At 59.8% G+C, this 14110-nt stretch overlaps 2 protein-coding genes across 2 annotated transcripts in view; one reads left to right on the top strand and one right to left on the bottom strand.

Annotated features, from left to right (window-relative positions):
* DDOST (dolichyl-diphosphooligosaccharide--protein glycosyltransferase non-catalytic subunit) overlaps positions 1–14110 on the top strand; it is a 321069-nt gene that overhangs the window by 188793 nt on the left and 118166 nt on the right. The gene's annotated exons all lie outside the window — the stretch shown is intronic.
* The window catches only part of VWA5B1 (von Willebrand factor A domain containing 5B1), an 84446-nt gene continuing 80516 nt past the window's right edge, over positions 10181–14110 (bottom strand). The window contains exon 21 of the mRNA XM_060202399.1: positions 10181–10890. Coding sequence (XP_060058382.1) covers positions 10384–10890 — 507 coding nt within the window. The 3' untranslated portion in view covers positions 10181–10383. The remainder of the gene's footprint in view (positions 10891–14110) is intronic.

The raw sequence follows: 14110 nt of genomic DNA, 5'->3' as shown, positions 1-14110 counted from the left end.
TTTCTCCCTGCAGGTGGGGACCGGGGACTTGAACCCGGGTCTTTGGGTCCTTGTGCACTGTAACGTGTGCTCACCAGGTGCGCCACCACTGGGCCCCACCAAATGCGTCTCTTTATAGCCCAGTGTGTGCTGCTCCAGGACTTGGGAGTCAGCTGATCCTCCTTTCGGCGGTGAAGCAGGCTGCTCCTGGACGGGCCGTTTGTGGGCAGAGTCCTGGTGGCATCACGGAAGCTTCACAGGGGCATCCTGGGTGATGTCCGCTGGGGGAGAAAGAGCCTTCTTCCAGCAAAGCCCTGGTCTGATGGAGGAGATACACTCTCTTTCTCCGAGAGGGTCTAGGCTGCTGGAGGTGCAGAGCTCCTGCCTGGGGCAAGAATGTCTGGGCTTGGCCGGGGAGGCCGCGTGGCGGCTACATGGTGAATAAAAGCACGAGGCCAGGATCTGATTCCCTGCACCGCATGGGCCAGAGTGTTGCTCTGGGTTCCTCTCTCTCTCCCCCCTCTTTTTGTGCATGCTAATAAATAAACCTTTAAGAATCTTGGATGGAGCTTGAAAGAATCCTGTGATGTGAGATCAGTCAGAAGGAGAAGGATGACTATAGGATGATCCCACTCATGGACAGAAGTGGAGAAGTAGGAACAGAAGGGGAAACACAGAGCAGAGCTTGGACTGGGGTTGGCGTATTGCACCAAAGTCGAGGACTCGGGGTCGGGGGAGGGTTTGGGTCCTGGAGCATGATGACGGGGGAGGAGGAGGACATAGGTGGGGGTTAGGGTGATGTGGAAAACTGGGAAATTGACACACGGACCGACTATTTTACTGTCAACTATAAACCAGTAATCCCCCCATAAAGAAAAAAAAAGCCTTTAAAAAAAAGGAGGGTCCAGGTGGTGGCACACCTGGTTAAGCGCAAACATTACAGTGAACAAGGGCCTGGGTTCAGGCCCCCACCCCTCACCTGCAGGGGGGACACTTCACAAGCGGTGAAGCAGGTCTGCAGGTGTCTGTCCGTCTCTCTCCCTACCTCCCCCTCCCCTCTCAATTTCTCCCTGTCTGTATCCAACAACATATATATACATGTCTGCGAGGCTCCCTGCCTGCTTAGGGAGCTAGAACATGCAGCCAGCACACTCGAAGCCCTACAACGACTGGATGGAGAGGAGCCTGCAGTGAAGACAGGGGTCTTCATGGAACTTGGAGGAGGAGGGTGTACTGACATGGCAGGAGCGAAAAGGCTCAGCGGGGAAGGGGCACGTCCTCACCTTCCATCTGCAGGTGAGTCAGCCTGTTTTCCTGACACACGGGTGAGTACGGGACCAGCAGCTCTTCTGTGGGCTTTGGAGCCCTGAGGAATCGTCTGTTTTTAGCTGAGAAAAGAGGACTGTTGACAGGAATCGCTTCCCAAGCCTCCCTTCATCTCTGCTGCTGCCAGAAGGCAGGCCGGCCTGGCGGGCAGTGCATGCCCACGTCTCCCTCTGCTGGGCGATGTCAGGACGGCACCATGGGCTCTGACTGTGCAGGGTGGGTGGGTGCTGGGGTGGCCTGCCTACGGGATGGAGGAGCTTGGAGCTGGGGCAGCGTAAGGTGGCTGGTTCTGCCCAGAGGGAGGCATGGTGGATGATGTTCCTGCAGGTGTCATTGGGCTTAGGAGCTGGACTGGGCCCCATCCTCACCCACCGCATTATCTCTGACCTCCTCCACATCAGCTCTGTGGCTGTGTGGTCTCATGTGGGAGTCTGGGAAGTTCCAGAAGATTCTCTCAGTAGTGGATGTTCAGATGAAAATGAGCCTCCTGTAGGACGGCAAGACAACTGGGCAGCAAGACGAGGCTGCAGACCATGTCTTAGGCCAGAGATTCATGGGCCGAGGGAGTCCAGGTTCCCGGGGCAACACTGACACAGAACTCAGGAGGCCGGAGGGCTCCCGCACTGGTGTGGCTCCACTCCCTTCAGGGATCCTGCAGAGAAGCCAGAGCCCCTGTTCTCCTGAGCACACTCCTCCCAGTGTGAGGCCGGGGGAGAGTCCGCTAGTGGGGCTGGCTGGTGGTGCACTGGGCTGAGCACATGTCACGGTGTGCAAGGGCCCCAGTTCAAGCCCTCATCCCCACCTGTGGTGGGAAAGCTTTGCGAGTGGTGAAGCAGAGCTGCAGGGGTCTCTCTGTCTCTCCCCCTCTCTGGATTTTTGGCTGTCTCTATCCAATAAATAAAGCTTAACAAAAAGTCTTTCTCATTGCCAGTCTAACACACACACACACACACACACACACACACACACACACACACACCTCTTACAGAATAATACGCAGTGGTGTCAAAGAACACAAAGACAAGTTCCTTCCAGTGGTGAAAGTAGCTGCATGCTGGGCTAGCGTGGAGGTGCCTCTTCCCGGGTGTGTGCTCTCTGGGTTGGAGAGAACGTGACTGGAGCCAGCCTGGGCTGCTGCTCACTCAGCGACGTGGGAGAGATGACTCGAACTCGTGGCGGAGTGGCAATGCAATGTCTTTACTGATCAGAGAGCAACGCTTTTAAAGGCCAGACCCGGAAGTGACAAGTCAGAAATGGAAATGGCTAGGAAAGGGGTGGAGAAAGGCAAAAGGGCGCTGGGAAGGTAGGAACTTCCTTAGCAACTGTTGCGAAGGTTTTAACTGGTGGGATTAATGATACCCTGGAGGCAGGGAGGGTCTTGAAAGAAAGATCAAAGGAATGGAATGGGTGGGGATCCTTCAGGGAAAACAATGATTATGTAGATAGGCCCTAGTATCAGGAATGCAGGGGGGAGCAGGGGGAGCTGGCTTAACAATGTCCCAACATCTCCCCCTTTCCTTTTATCTAATGGCCATAGTATCAGGAATGCGGGTGCTTTGTGAGGCAGGGAGTCTGATAGGACGAGGCAACCTTTGGGGTTACTCCCATCCCTTCTTGCTCATCCTCTCGGTAGAGAGAGAGGCTGACAGGAAAGACACACTCCTCAGGTGTGGGGAGCCACATGTGCCCTCAAGGTTGCTATTGGCATGACCACAGCGTCTTTGTTCACAGATGGCCTTGCTTAAAAGCTAAGTTCCTGCTTCTTTACACCTCAGAGTCTTTGTTCACAGACAAGATAAGTTCCTGTCTCCCAATTCCACTTCCCCATGAATCACCCAGGACCTTCCAGATAATGCTGATCACCATGACAACACACCACTTCAATCAACAGTCCTCAGCTGCTAACTCCCCCCTTGCCCCGGCCTTAAAAGCAGCACCTTTGTTGCTAATAAACAGACTTGATCAGAATCCTGACTTGTCTCATTTCTCTCGCGTGTCTTGTCCCCTCCCTCTCCCTTCTTTCCTTGTCCTCACTCCCTCTCCTAGGTTAACCCACGTTGAAGGTCCCGTGGGACAGGACACTCAGGTCCAGCCCTGCCAAGCTCAACCACATCCTCACAATTTTCCGACAGCTGCAGGCTCACTAGGTCCCCAGGCCTGAGGGACTTGAGGTTCTCAGCAGCCCAGAGCCTGGCAGCAGCCCGCTCAGAGACAGGGTCGAGGAGCTCAGATAAACCATGTGGGCATCAAAGCTGTGGACGGCATTTCTGCTGCCCCTGTTGGCCTCAGCTTTTTGGCTCTTTAGATTACTGGCTGGGTTGCTAGGACGTCCTAAGACCATGCTTTTGGCCTCTTGGGAACTTCTCTTTCAGTTAAAAGTTCTCCCTGGTGAAGTGATTGATCTTTTTTTTTTTTTTTTTTGGAGGGGGGGATGAAACTCTAAAGGGTTTCCAGAGCCTCATGTCTGATCTGGGGGTGAGGGAGCATGCGTTCCCTGGACAAATGCTAATAGTGATGCTTTCCGAACAGTGCAGAACTGTCCTGAAGAGAGCAGCTCTGGAGAGGAGGCAGATGCTGTCTGGGCCTCGCCCCACACGCCCTTCCGGATTCACTCCAGTGTGTCTGGGACGGACAGGTTTCCATGGTGCTGGATAACTCCCTCCAGCTGCGGGCAGCAGCTTGGTGGGTGCCTCCATGGCAGGTGAGAGGCTCCAGGGAGTGGCCGCCTGAAGCTGGCCCACATGTCCTCTCCTGCTTCCCTGTGGGCTCTGAGAAGTGTGTCGGTGCTAGTTCCCTGAATCCCCTCTGGATGGAGGTGCAGCACCCTCCTGTTTGCCTGGTTCACCTCTTCTCTTGCCTGAGGACGTTCCAAGGATTGTCCCGTTGGCACTGAATCCTTGCCTCTGGCTCTGCTTTGGTGGCAATGATTGTAACCAACTTATCCTGCTTACCCTGGGATTGTCCTAGTTTTAAAACTGAAAGTCAAATATGTTCAAAATGCATTTTAATAGTTTTTCTATTCTATTCCTTTATATTTGACAGGATAGAAAGATTCTGAGAGGGGAGGGGCTGAGAGAGGAGAGAGGGGCCCCTGCACATCCTTCCTTGCAGGTGGGGACTGGGGGCTTGAACCTGAGTCTGCACATGGTAACATGTGAGCTCAACTGCATGTCCTCAGGACTCAGCCCTGAAAGTCAGACATTCTGCACCCCTTCCTCACACTGAGGCAAACTGGGGCAATTGTCGCCCCAGGAGAACCCAGATTGAGAGGTGTGACCACACTGTTCGCAGACATGTCACTGAGTCGCGTGTATGAAAGCCACATGCTGGCTTGGAGAACAAAGGATGCAGGGGGCCGGGGGGCGGGTGGTGGCACGCCTGGTAGAGCACACACTTGGCAGTGCACAAGGACCCAGGTTCAAAACCTACTCCCCACCTGTAGGGGAAGCTTTGCAAGCAGTGAGGCTGATCTGCAGGTGTGTCTCTGTCTCTCTCCCTCTGTGGCTCTCCTCTCCATTTCTGTCTCTATCCAATAAGTAAAACATCAGAAATGTTTCTTTTTTAAAATATATTTATTTATTCCCTTTTGTTGCCCTTGTTTTTTTTTTTTGTTGTTGTTGTAGTTATTATTGATGTCATTGCTGTTGGATAGGACAGAGAAATGGAGCAAGGAAGGGAAGACAGAGAGGGGGAGAGAAAGACAGACACCTGCAGACCTGATACACCACCTGGGAAGTGACTCTCCTGCAGATGGGGAGCCGGGGGCTCCAACTGGGGTCCTTCTGCCGGTCCTTATGCTTTATGAAAAATGTTTCTTAAAGAAAAAGGACCAAGGAGTGAAGACACATAAAATGTCATCATATCTTCAGTTTTGACATTACTAGGAGCCTGTGAGAGCATGGAGCCACCGTTTACAAAGGAGCCATCCCCTAGCACAGACACGCGGCCCTGCCCGGGGAGGGTCTGCACGCGGGTGGAGGACTACAGGCTGCTGGTGCCCGGGGCTTCCTCAGTGTCTGCGTGGTCGGCGACCGGGGGATGTTCGTCAAGAGCAGATCTGCGGGGACACCACAGGCCAGCAGGCCAGGGAGCGGGCAGCACGTCACGGGCACTTGAGGCTCTGGGAGTGGGGGTGGGCACCAGCCCTGCCTCGTGACCCTCAGCCACCTGGGCGCAGGGTGGAGCTTCCTCACGGGGATGTGGCCGTCAGCTCAGGACGACTGGATCCGGCTGGGGGGTCTGCAGCGGGAACGGCGGAAACCCCACCGGTCCAGTGAGCCGGGAGGCAGCGCTACAGAGGCCAAAGCTGAGTGCCAGGGCCCAGGGTGCTCGCGGGCCGGGGGACTCCCTGTGGGGGGACTGCTCCCTGTGGCAGGTGCCGCTGAGCTCCCCAAAGGAGCACGCCTCTCGGAGCCGGCTTCCCGTGCAGAATGCCGCATTCCCCGCACGCCCCTGCCCTGGTTATTTTTACACTGGCATTTGGGGGCCTGCTGCAACACCTGAGGAAGGTGCTCACTTCTTTCTTTATTTTCTTCTGTTGATGTCTATGCTGCCTGAGGATTGGTTAAAAGGAAACAATCTTCCAAGACTGTGAGCACAGGACCTTTCCTGGGGGTAGTGGTCCCCTCTTTTCATTGCAGGCACTGTGGGCATGTCGGGGGGCAGGGGCACTGGAGACGCTGTGGTGTGTAGGGAACAGGCGGTGACACTGGCACCTCCATGGCCAGAACTGAGTGTCACAAGTGCCAGGCGGGGACGTGAACTGGGGAGACGGTCGGCACCCAGGTGGGGTCCCCTTGCCTATCCCCTCTCACTGGGGGTCTCAGCCAAGGGACAGGGCAGGGGGACATTTGCCAAGAGGAAGACAGCCTATAAGTAAGGGTGGATGGAGAGCCACAGGGGACAAGTCAGGAGCTTCCGGGAACCCTTTCTGACAGCTGTTGCGAGTGACTCAGCTGGGAGACTGAGAGAGGCAGCCTCACCTCTCTCAGACTCTCAGAGGGGACAGTGGAGAACCCACCAGCAGTTAGCCTGGGGCCGGCAATGCCGTTACAGCGAGGGGGCAGGTGGGCTGTGCCGCTGACGTTGACTGGTCCATGGGCAGGGGACACGGGCTGGTGGGAGTCTCACGCTGGCCTGCTGGTGTGAGGCCAGCATTCCTGGATCCGACATCCTTGGCTGGGGAGCCCAGAGGGTGGGTGCTGGCTCTGTGGCTGTCCTTGGGAGGCCTGCGCCTGCCCTACCTGCACAGGGAAGCAGCATCAGGAGCCCCTGTCCGGGTCTCTGTGTCCTCCACTCTGCCCAGCTGCCCCCTGGCCAGTAGCGTCAGAAAGCTGAGTGGGGACTGACCTCCAGTGCCAGAGTCCCTGGATAGCACCAGTGTGGGGAACACCCCCAGAACATCAGAGAATTGGAAGCGGATCCCAGAAGGGACATTCAGATGCTTGTCACCAAGCTCCACAGACCACTGCCTGATATGCTGACGGAGGCTCACCCCAGGGTCTGGACAAAGGGTGGTCGGGTGCCATTCCTTGACTCCCCCACAGGCGCCCGCTGAACCACCTTCCTGGACACCCCCTGTGCTCACTAGCCTAATGCGTCTTGACCAGAAGAGACCTGTTTACCTGGCATTTCCCCACCATTGGCCGGTCTCACAAGGAATCGATCCTGTGACCAGGGCTGGCGTGTCACAGGGAAGATGAACTGGGAGACAGACGACACCCAGGTGCAGGGGTGGGGGGACCCTGTCCTTATTCCCTCACCTCTAACCCAAAGGAAAGTGATGGGAAGGAGGCTCTGGGGACCATCATTTTACACAAGATGCAACAGAAGCCCAGGAAAAAGTCGGTACATTTTCAAGAGTCCCACCGGTGGGGTGCTGAGCCAGACGTTTGACTACCTGGCCGCTTGTCCTGACATAGCCTGGGCTTCTGCTGGGCGCTCCCACAGGCATTAGTGCCAGCCTGATTCTACCAGCAGGCTGGGCACAACCTGTCTCGATTGACCTAGAAAGCAGAGGCTGGGATGACAAACGAATTCAGACTAACCCAAGTTAAACCCAAGGGCTGGGGCAACGTCTCATCCGCTCGAGAAGCCTTGGCACCTGTGACCCTGCTCTCTTCTCTAAAGCCAGGCTTCTCCGTTGCTCTCTGGCTGGTGGTTCCAGGGGGCAGACCCCGAGGGTGTCCGTCTCTTCCAACCACCAGAGGTCGTGTGGAAACGTCTCTTGTCCAGGTGTTGCCCTCTCAAAGCCCCAGGGTCATCCAGAAACGCGGGGTTTGTTCCCCTCTCCCAGGGCTGTGTGCGGGTGTATACGGGGTGGGGGCACCGTTCCTACATGGCACCTGGGCACCGGTAGGGCAGACACCAGGAGGAGGATGGTGTGACTGCCTTGTTGGGGGCCATGGGTCACTTCTGGGGACTTGCGGCTTTGGCCCTGGCTGCGCAGTGTCACAGCAGCGTGAAGCCTATGCACTGCGCTTGCTGAGCCTGGAGACCAGGAGGCTGGACAGCCTAGTGCCCCCAGCAGTGTCAGGCCCTGAGAGCATGTTGGACTGGTCCAAGGTCACACCAGCTACCTGAGTGGCCCGAGCTGAGGGGGAGACATCTCTGAGGCACAGAGCCTGGGGGCAGCCCTCGCACCCTCCAGCTCCAGGTCACCCGCAGAAGGGAAGCCACTGGTCCACACCAGTCTGGGGCATCTGCCTTTCTGTGCAGGGCTGCCCCAGTGCCATTGTGGGGAGGTGACATGGAGGGTGGCCGCAGGGCTGTCCTTACAGCATGGTGGGGAGGTGGCATGGAGGGTGGCCGCAGGGCTGTCCTCACAGCATGGTGGGGAGGTGGCATGGAGGGTGGCCGCAGGGCTGTCCTCACAGCATGGTGGGGAGGTGGCATGGAGGGTGGCCGCAGGGCTGTCCTCACAGCATGGTGGAGAGGTGGTATGGGGGGTGGCCGCAGGGCTGTCCTCACAGCATGAAGGGGAGGTGGCATGGAGGAGGGCAGCAGGGCTGTCCCCACACCTGCTGTGACCTGGAGCCTGTGGCCCCTCAGTGGCAGACTGGACCAGTACCACAGGCCAGATCCACGGGGCTGGGGGCCCCACTAGGGGCTGTGTGACTGGATGGTGGGTCTGCAGCTGAGCTCTCAGCATGGGAGAGGAGAGCCCCCAGGACTCAGCCCTGTCTCTCCCGTGAGCTGGGGTCACTGGGCTTGTAGGGTGGCGGCAAGAGTGTCCCCTGGGAGACTCGGAAGAGGGGCTGCAAGCCTGAGTCTTTGGTGACAGGCGGAGTGCGCAGGCAGGATGCCTCCCTCCACACTTGAGTGTCCACTCTGCCAGCTCCTCTCCTCCAGCCAGTGCTGAGGGCTGGGCATGTCTCTGGTCTCCATGGGGCTGGGGCTTGTGCTGGAGCCCCCCACCCTTTACTTTGATCTGTGGGTCCCACCTGGCTCTCTGAAGAAGGGCTGGGGGTGGTCTGCATCATGCTCACGGAGGATGAGGGGTGGCAGGCCTGAGAGGAGGGTGTGTGTACGAGGGGTTCATCCTGGCACCCTCAGCCTGCGGACAAGTCTGCAGGGCCGACGCCACCGAAACGCCAGCCCTGGGGCAGCCCAGGGTGCAGCGCCAGTCACCACAGGGCACACCCTGGCTCCAGGCCTTCCGCCTTGGCACTCCCCGGGTCTCAGAGAAGCAGGCCTCCCTGGTGAGCCTCCACTGCAGGGACGCCCACTGTCCCGGCATGCAGCTGCTGCGGGCTGCCTCTGGCCCTGGCACAAGTACACGGAGATGCCGCCTGGCTCCCAGACTGGCGCACAGTAAGTCACTCGTGGCACCAGGGCTGTTCTTTTTGGTCTTTCTGCACAGACCATCATTTGAAGCGGACACTCCGGCTTACAGGGGTCTCTCCCCTGGCCGCCCAGCCCCTCCCTTCCTGTCCTATCTGGACAGGAAGTCACAGATAGTCTGCGAACCAGTCTGAAGTGGAGGATAGACAAACAGAAAGGCCCCCAGGAGACATCTCTGCACAGCCCTCGGATGGGGATGGTTAGCCTAGCGGAGTTTCTGCAGGTGGGGTCAAGCCCCAGCCCCTGCGTGCAGGGGAGAATCCAGGAGCTGTGAGGCAGCACTGCATGGGTCTCTGCTTCTCTCCATCCTCCAGTCCCCTCTCAATTGCTCTGTCTCTCCAAAATAAATAATCATAAAAATAAAGGAAAGAAAGGGGGGTTGAAGGGCCCTGGACTGTGACTGTGGGCCAGCTTCTGGGCGTCCGTGCAGGCTGCGTGCCCTGATGCTCTGTGGCTGTGGGGCACGCATGCGTCCTGTCTGAGGTGGGCCATACCCACGTCTCTTCCTCCAGAGACATGGCAGCTGTCACTGTGTGCTCTCTCCCCAGCCCCAGCCACAGTGGAACTAGCCTTGCAGCTGTGGAAGAACCATCTAGAGATATAATAAGCCAGGGGCCAGGCAGCGGCGCACCTGGTTAAGTGCACACATCACAGTGCACCAGGACCCGGGTTCAAACCTCTGGTCCCCACCTGCAGGGGTAAAGCTTCGCCAGGGGTGAAGCAGGGCTGCAGGTGTCTGTCTCTCTCCCTCTTTCATTATTATTAGTTTTTAATTTACTACCAGGGCACTGCTCAGCTCGGGCTTATGGTGGTGCGGGGAGTTGAACCTGGGACCTCAGAGCCTCAGGCATGAGTCTGTTTGCCTCACCATTATGCTCTCTCACCTGCCCTGTCTCTCTCTCTCTTTCTAGCTCCCACTTCCCTCTCAAATTCTCTGTCTCTATTCAATCATAAAAATAAATAAAAGTATTTTAAAAAGAGAGAGGTCATCCAGCTTCCTAGCCCATCCACTGATTTTACAGGTGGGGGAAGAGGAGGGAGGGGGGTGGGTGGGCACAGGGATGGGCCTCAGGATGCCAAGCCAGGTGGTAGCTGAGCTGGGACAGTCAGTCCGCCAGGTGGCCAGTCCAGGGCGCTGTCCAGGAACTGGTGTATTGGTGACAACGTCCTCCCTTGTGCCGCACCAGGGGGCAGGAGTGGGGCCGCCCTCGTCTCCCGCCAGCGCCCTCTGCCCCGCTACAGGTTATTGGGGTCATAGCACAGCACATCGAACTCCAGGCTCTCCTCCCAGTGCCGCAGGAGCACAAAAAGCTGGCGGGCGGCCGCCCTGAGGCTTCCCCGCGTGCGGCCCTCAGGCACGTCCTGCCGCTCCAGCCAGGAGCTGGCCTTGGCCGCCACCAGCTCCCACTCCACAAAGGAGGAGGCAGAGCTGTGCTCCAGCCAGGCCAGTGCCACTACGGTGGCCCACAGCTCCCCGGTGCGCTCCGTCACCGCTCTGGTCTCCCAGCCAGGCTTGCCCTCCACCAGAGGCTCCTGGGAGGAGACTCCACAGGAGAGGCGCCTGGGGGTGTGAACTGCGCTCTTCTGGGAACTGGGGGCTCCAGGCGGGGGCTGCCGGGCCATGAGGGACAGGCGGTGGCAGGGGAATGGCGAGGTCCACTTGAGCTTGTCCATAGGGATGCACACGGCATCGCAGAAGTCTTGGTTCAGCAGGAAGGCGCCTGAGGCCAGCTGCAGAGACACCTGAGTGGAGGGGGCTCTGCTGGAGCAGACTGTCCAGCCCTGCAGTGTGGGCATGGGGGGGCAGTGGGCACAGACTGTCCATCCCTGCAGTGTGGGCATGGGGGGCAGTGGGCACAGGCTGTCCAGCCCTGCAGTGTGGGCATGGGGGGCAGTGGGCACAGACTGTCCATCCCTGCAGTGTGGGCATGGGGGGCAGTGGGCACAGGCTGTCCAGCCCTGCAGTGTGGGCATGGGGGGCAGTGGGCACAGGCTGTCCAGCCCTGCAGTGTGTGGGGGGCAGTGGGCACAGACTGTCCAGCCCTGCAGTGTGTGTGGGGCAGTGGGCACAGACTGTCCAGTCCTGCAGTGTGGGCATGGGGGCAGTGGGCACAGGCTGTCCAGCCCTGCAGTGTGGGCATGGAGGCAGTGGGCACAGGCTGTCCAGCCCTGCAGTGTGGGCATGGAGGCAGTGGGCACAGACTGTCCAGCCCTGCAGTGTGTGTGGGGGCAGTGGGCACAGACTGTCCAGCCCTGCAGTGTGGGCATGGGGGCAGTGGGCACAGACTGTTCAGCCCTGCAGTGTGGGCATGGGGCAGTGGGTACAGACTGTCCAGCCCTGCAGTGTGTGGGGGCAGTGGGCATAGACTGTCAGGCCTGCAGTGTGTGTGGGGCAGTGGGCACAGACTGTCCAGCCCTGCAGTGTGGGCATGGGGGCAGTGGGCACAGACTGTTCAGCCCTGCAGTGTGGGCATGGGGCAGTGGGTACAGACTGTCCAGCCCTGCAGTGTGTGGGGGCAGTGGGCATAGACTGTCAGGCCTGCAGTGTGTGTGGGGCAGTGGGCACAGACTGTCCAGCCCTGCAGTGTGGGCATGGGGGCAGTGGGCACAGACGGTCCAGCCCTGCAGTGTGGGCATGGGGAGCAGTGGGCACAGGCTGTCCAGCCCTGCATTGTGGGCATGGGGGGCAGTGGGCACAGACTGTCCAGCCCTGCAGTGTGCATGGGGGGCAGTGGGCACAGACTGTCCAGCCCTGCAGTGTGTGTGGGGGGCAGTGGGCACAGACTGTCCAGCCCTGCAGTGTGTGTGTGGGGCAGTGGGCACAGACGGTCCATCCCTGCAGTGTGGGCATGGGGGGCAGTGGGCACAGGCTGTCCAGCCCTGCAGTGTGGGCATGGGGGGCAGTGGGCACAGACTGTCCATCCCTGCAGTGTGGGCATGGGGGGCAGTGGGCACAGGCTGTCCAGCCCTGCAGTGTGGGCATGGGGGGCAGTGGGCACAGGCTGTCCAGCCCTGCAGTGTGTGGGGGGCAGTGGGCACAGACTGTCCAGCCCTGCAGTGTGTGTGGGGCAGTGGGCACAGACTGTCCAGTCCTGCAGTGTGGGCATGGGGGCAGTGGGCACAGGCTGTCCAGCCCTGCAGTGTGGGCATGGAGGCAGTGGGCACAGGCTGTCCAGCCCTGCAGTGTGGGCATGGAGGCAGTGGGCACAGACTGTCCAGCCCTGCAGTGTGTGTGGGGGCAGTGGGCACAGACTGTCCAGCCCTGCAGTGTGGGCATGGGGGCAGTGGGCACAGACTGTCCAGCCCTGCAGTGTGAGCATGGAGGCAGAGGCACAGACTGTCCAACCCTGCAGTGTGGGCATGGAGGTAGTGGGCACAGACTGTCCAGCCCTGCAGTGTGAGCATGGAGGCAGTGGGCACAGACTGTTCAGCCCTGCAGTGTGGGCATGGGGCAGTGGGTACAGACTGTCCAGCCTTGCAGTGTGTGGGGGCAGTGGGCATAGACTGTCCAGCCCTGCAGTGTGGGCATGGGGGCAGTGGGCACAGACTGTTCAGCCCTGCAGTGTGGGCATGGGGCAGTGGGTACAGACTGTCCAGCCCTGCAGTGTGTGTGGGGCAGTGGGCACAGACTGTCCAGCCCTGCAGTGTGGGCATGGGGGCAGTGGGCACAGACTGTTCAGCCCTGCAGTGTGGGCATGGGGCAGTGGGTACAGACTGTCCAGCCCTGCAGTGTGTGGGGGCAGTGGGCATAGACTGTCAGGCCTGCAGTGTGTGTGGGGCAGTGGGCACAGACTGTCCAGCCCTGCAGTGTGGGCATGGGGGCAGTGGGCACAGACGGTCCAGCCCTGCAGTGTGGGCATGGGGAGCAGTGGGCACAGGCTGTCCAGCCCTGCATTGTGGGCATGGGGGGCAGTGGGCACAGACTGTCCAGCCCTGCAGTGTGGGCATGGGGGGCAGTGGGCACAGACTGTCCAGCCCTGCAGTGTGTGTGGGGGGCAGTGGGCACCGACTGTCCAGCCCTGCAGTGTGTGTGTGGGGCAGTGGGCACAGACGGTCCAGCCCTGCAGTGTGGGCATGGGGAGCAGTGGGCACAGGCTGTCCAGCCCTGCATTGTGGGCATGGGGGGCAGTGGGCACAGACTGTCCAGCCCTGCAGTGTGGGCATGGGGGGCAGTGGGCACAGACTGTTCAGCCCTGCAGTGTGGGCATGGGGGGCAGTGGGCACAGACTGTCCAGCCCTGCAGTGTGTGGGGGGCAGTGGGCATAGACTGTCCAGCCCTGCAGTGTGTGGGGGGGCAGTGGGCACAGACTGTCCAGCCCTGCAGTGTGTGTGGGGGGCAGTGGGCACAGACTGTCCAGCCCTGCAGTGTGGGCATGGGGGCAGTGGGCACAGGCTCTCCAGCCCTGCAGTGTGGGCATGGAGGCAGTGGGCACAGGCTGTCCAGCCCTGCAGTGTGGGCATGGAGGCAGTGGGCACAGACTGTCCAGCCCTGCAGTGTGTGTGGGGGCAGTGGGCACAGACTGTCCAGCCCTGCAGTGTGGGCATGGGGGCAGTGGGCACAGACTGTCCAGCCCTGCAGTGTGGGCATGGGGGCAGTGGGCACAGACTGTCCAACCCTGCAGTGTGGGCATGGAGGCAGTGGGCACAGACTGTCCAGCCCTGCAGTGTGAGCATGGAGGCAGTGGGCACAGACTGTTCAGCCCTGCAGTGTGGGCATGGGGCAGTGGGTACAGACTGTCCAGCCCTGCAGTGTGTGGGGGCAGTGGGCATAGACTGTCAGGCCTGCAGTGTGTGTGGGGCAGTGGGCACAGACTGTCCAGCCCTGCAGTGTGGGCATGGGGGCAGTGGGCACAGACGGTCCAGCCCTGCAGTGTGGGCATGGGGAGCAGTGGGCACAGGCTGTCCAGCCCTGCATTGTGGGCATGGGGGGCAGTGGGCACAGACTGTCCAGCCCTGCAGTGTG

Source organism: Erinaceus europaeus, chromosome 11 (assembly GCF_950295315.1).
Source record: "Erinaceus europaeus chromosome 11, mEriEur2.1, whole genome shotgun sequence".
NCBI lineage: Eukaryota > Metazoa > Chordata > Mammalia > Eulipotyphla > Erinaceidae > Erinaceus > Erinaceus europaeus.
This window is presented reverse-complemented; position numbering and strand designations above follow the sequence as displayed.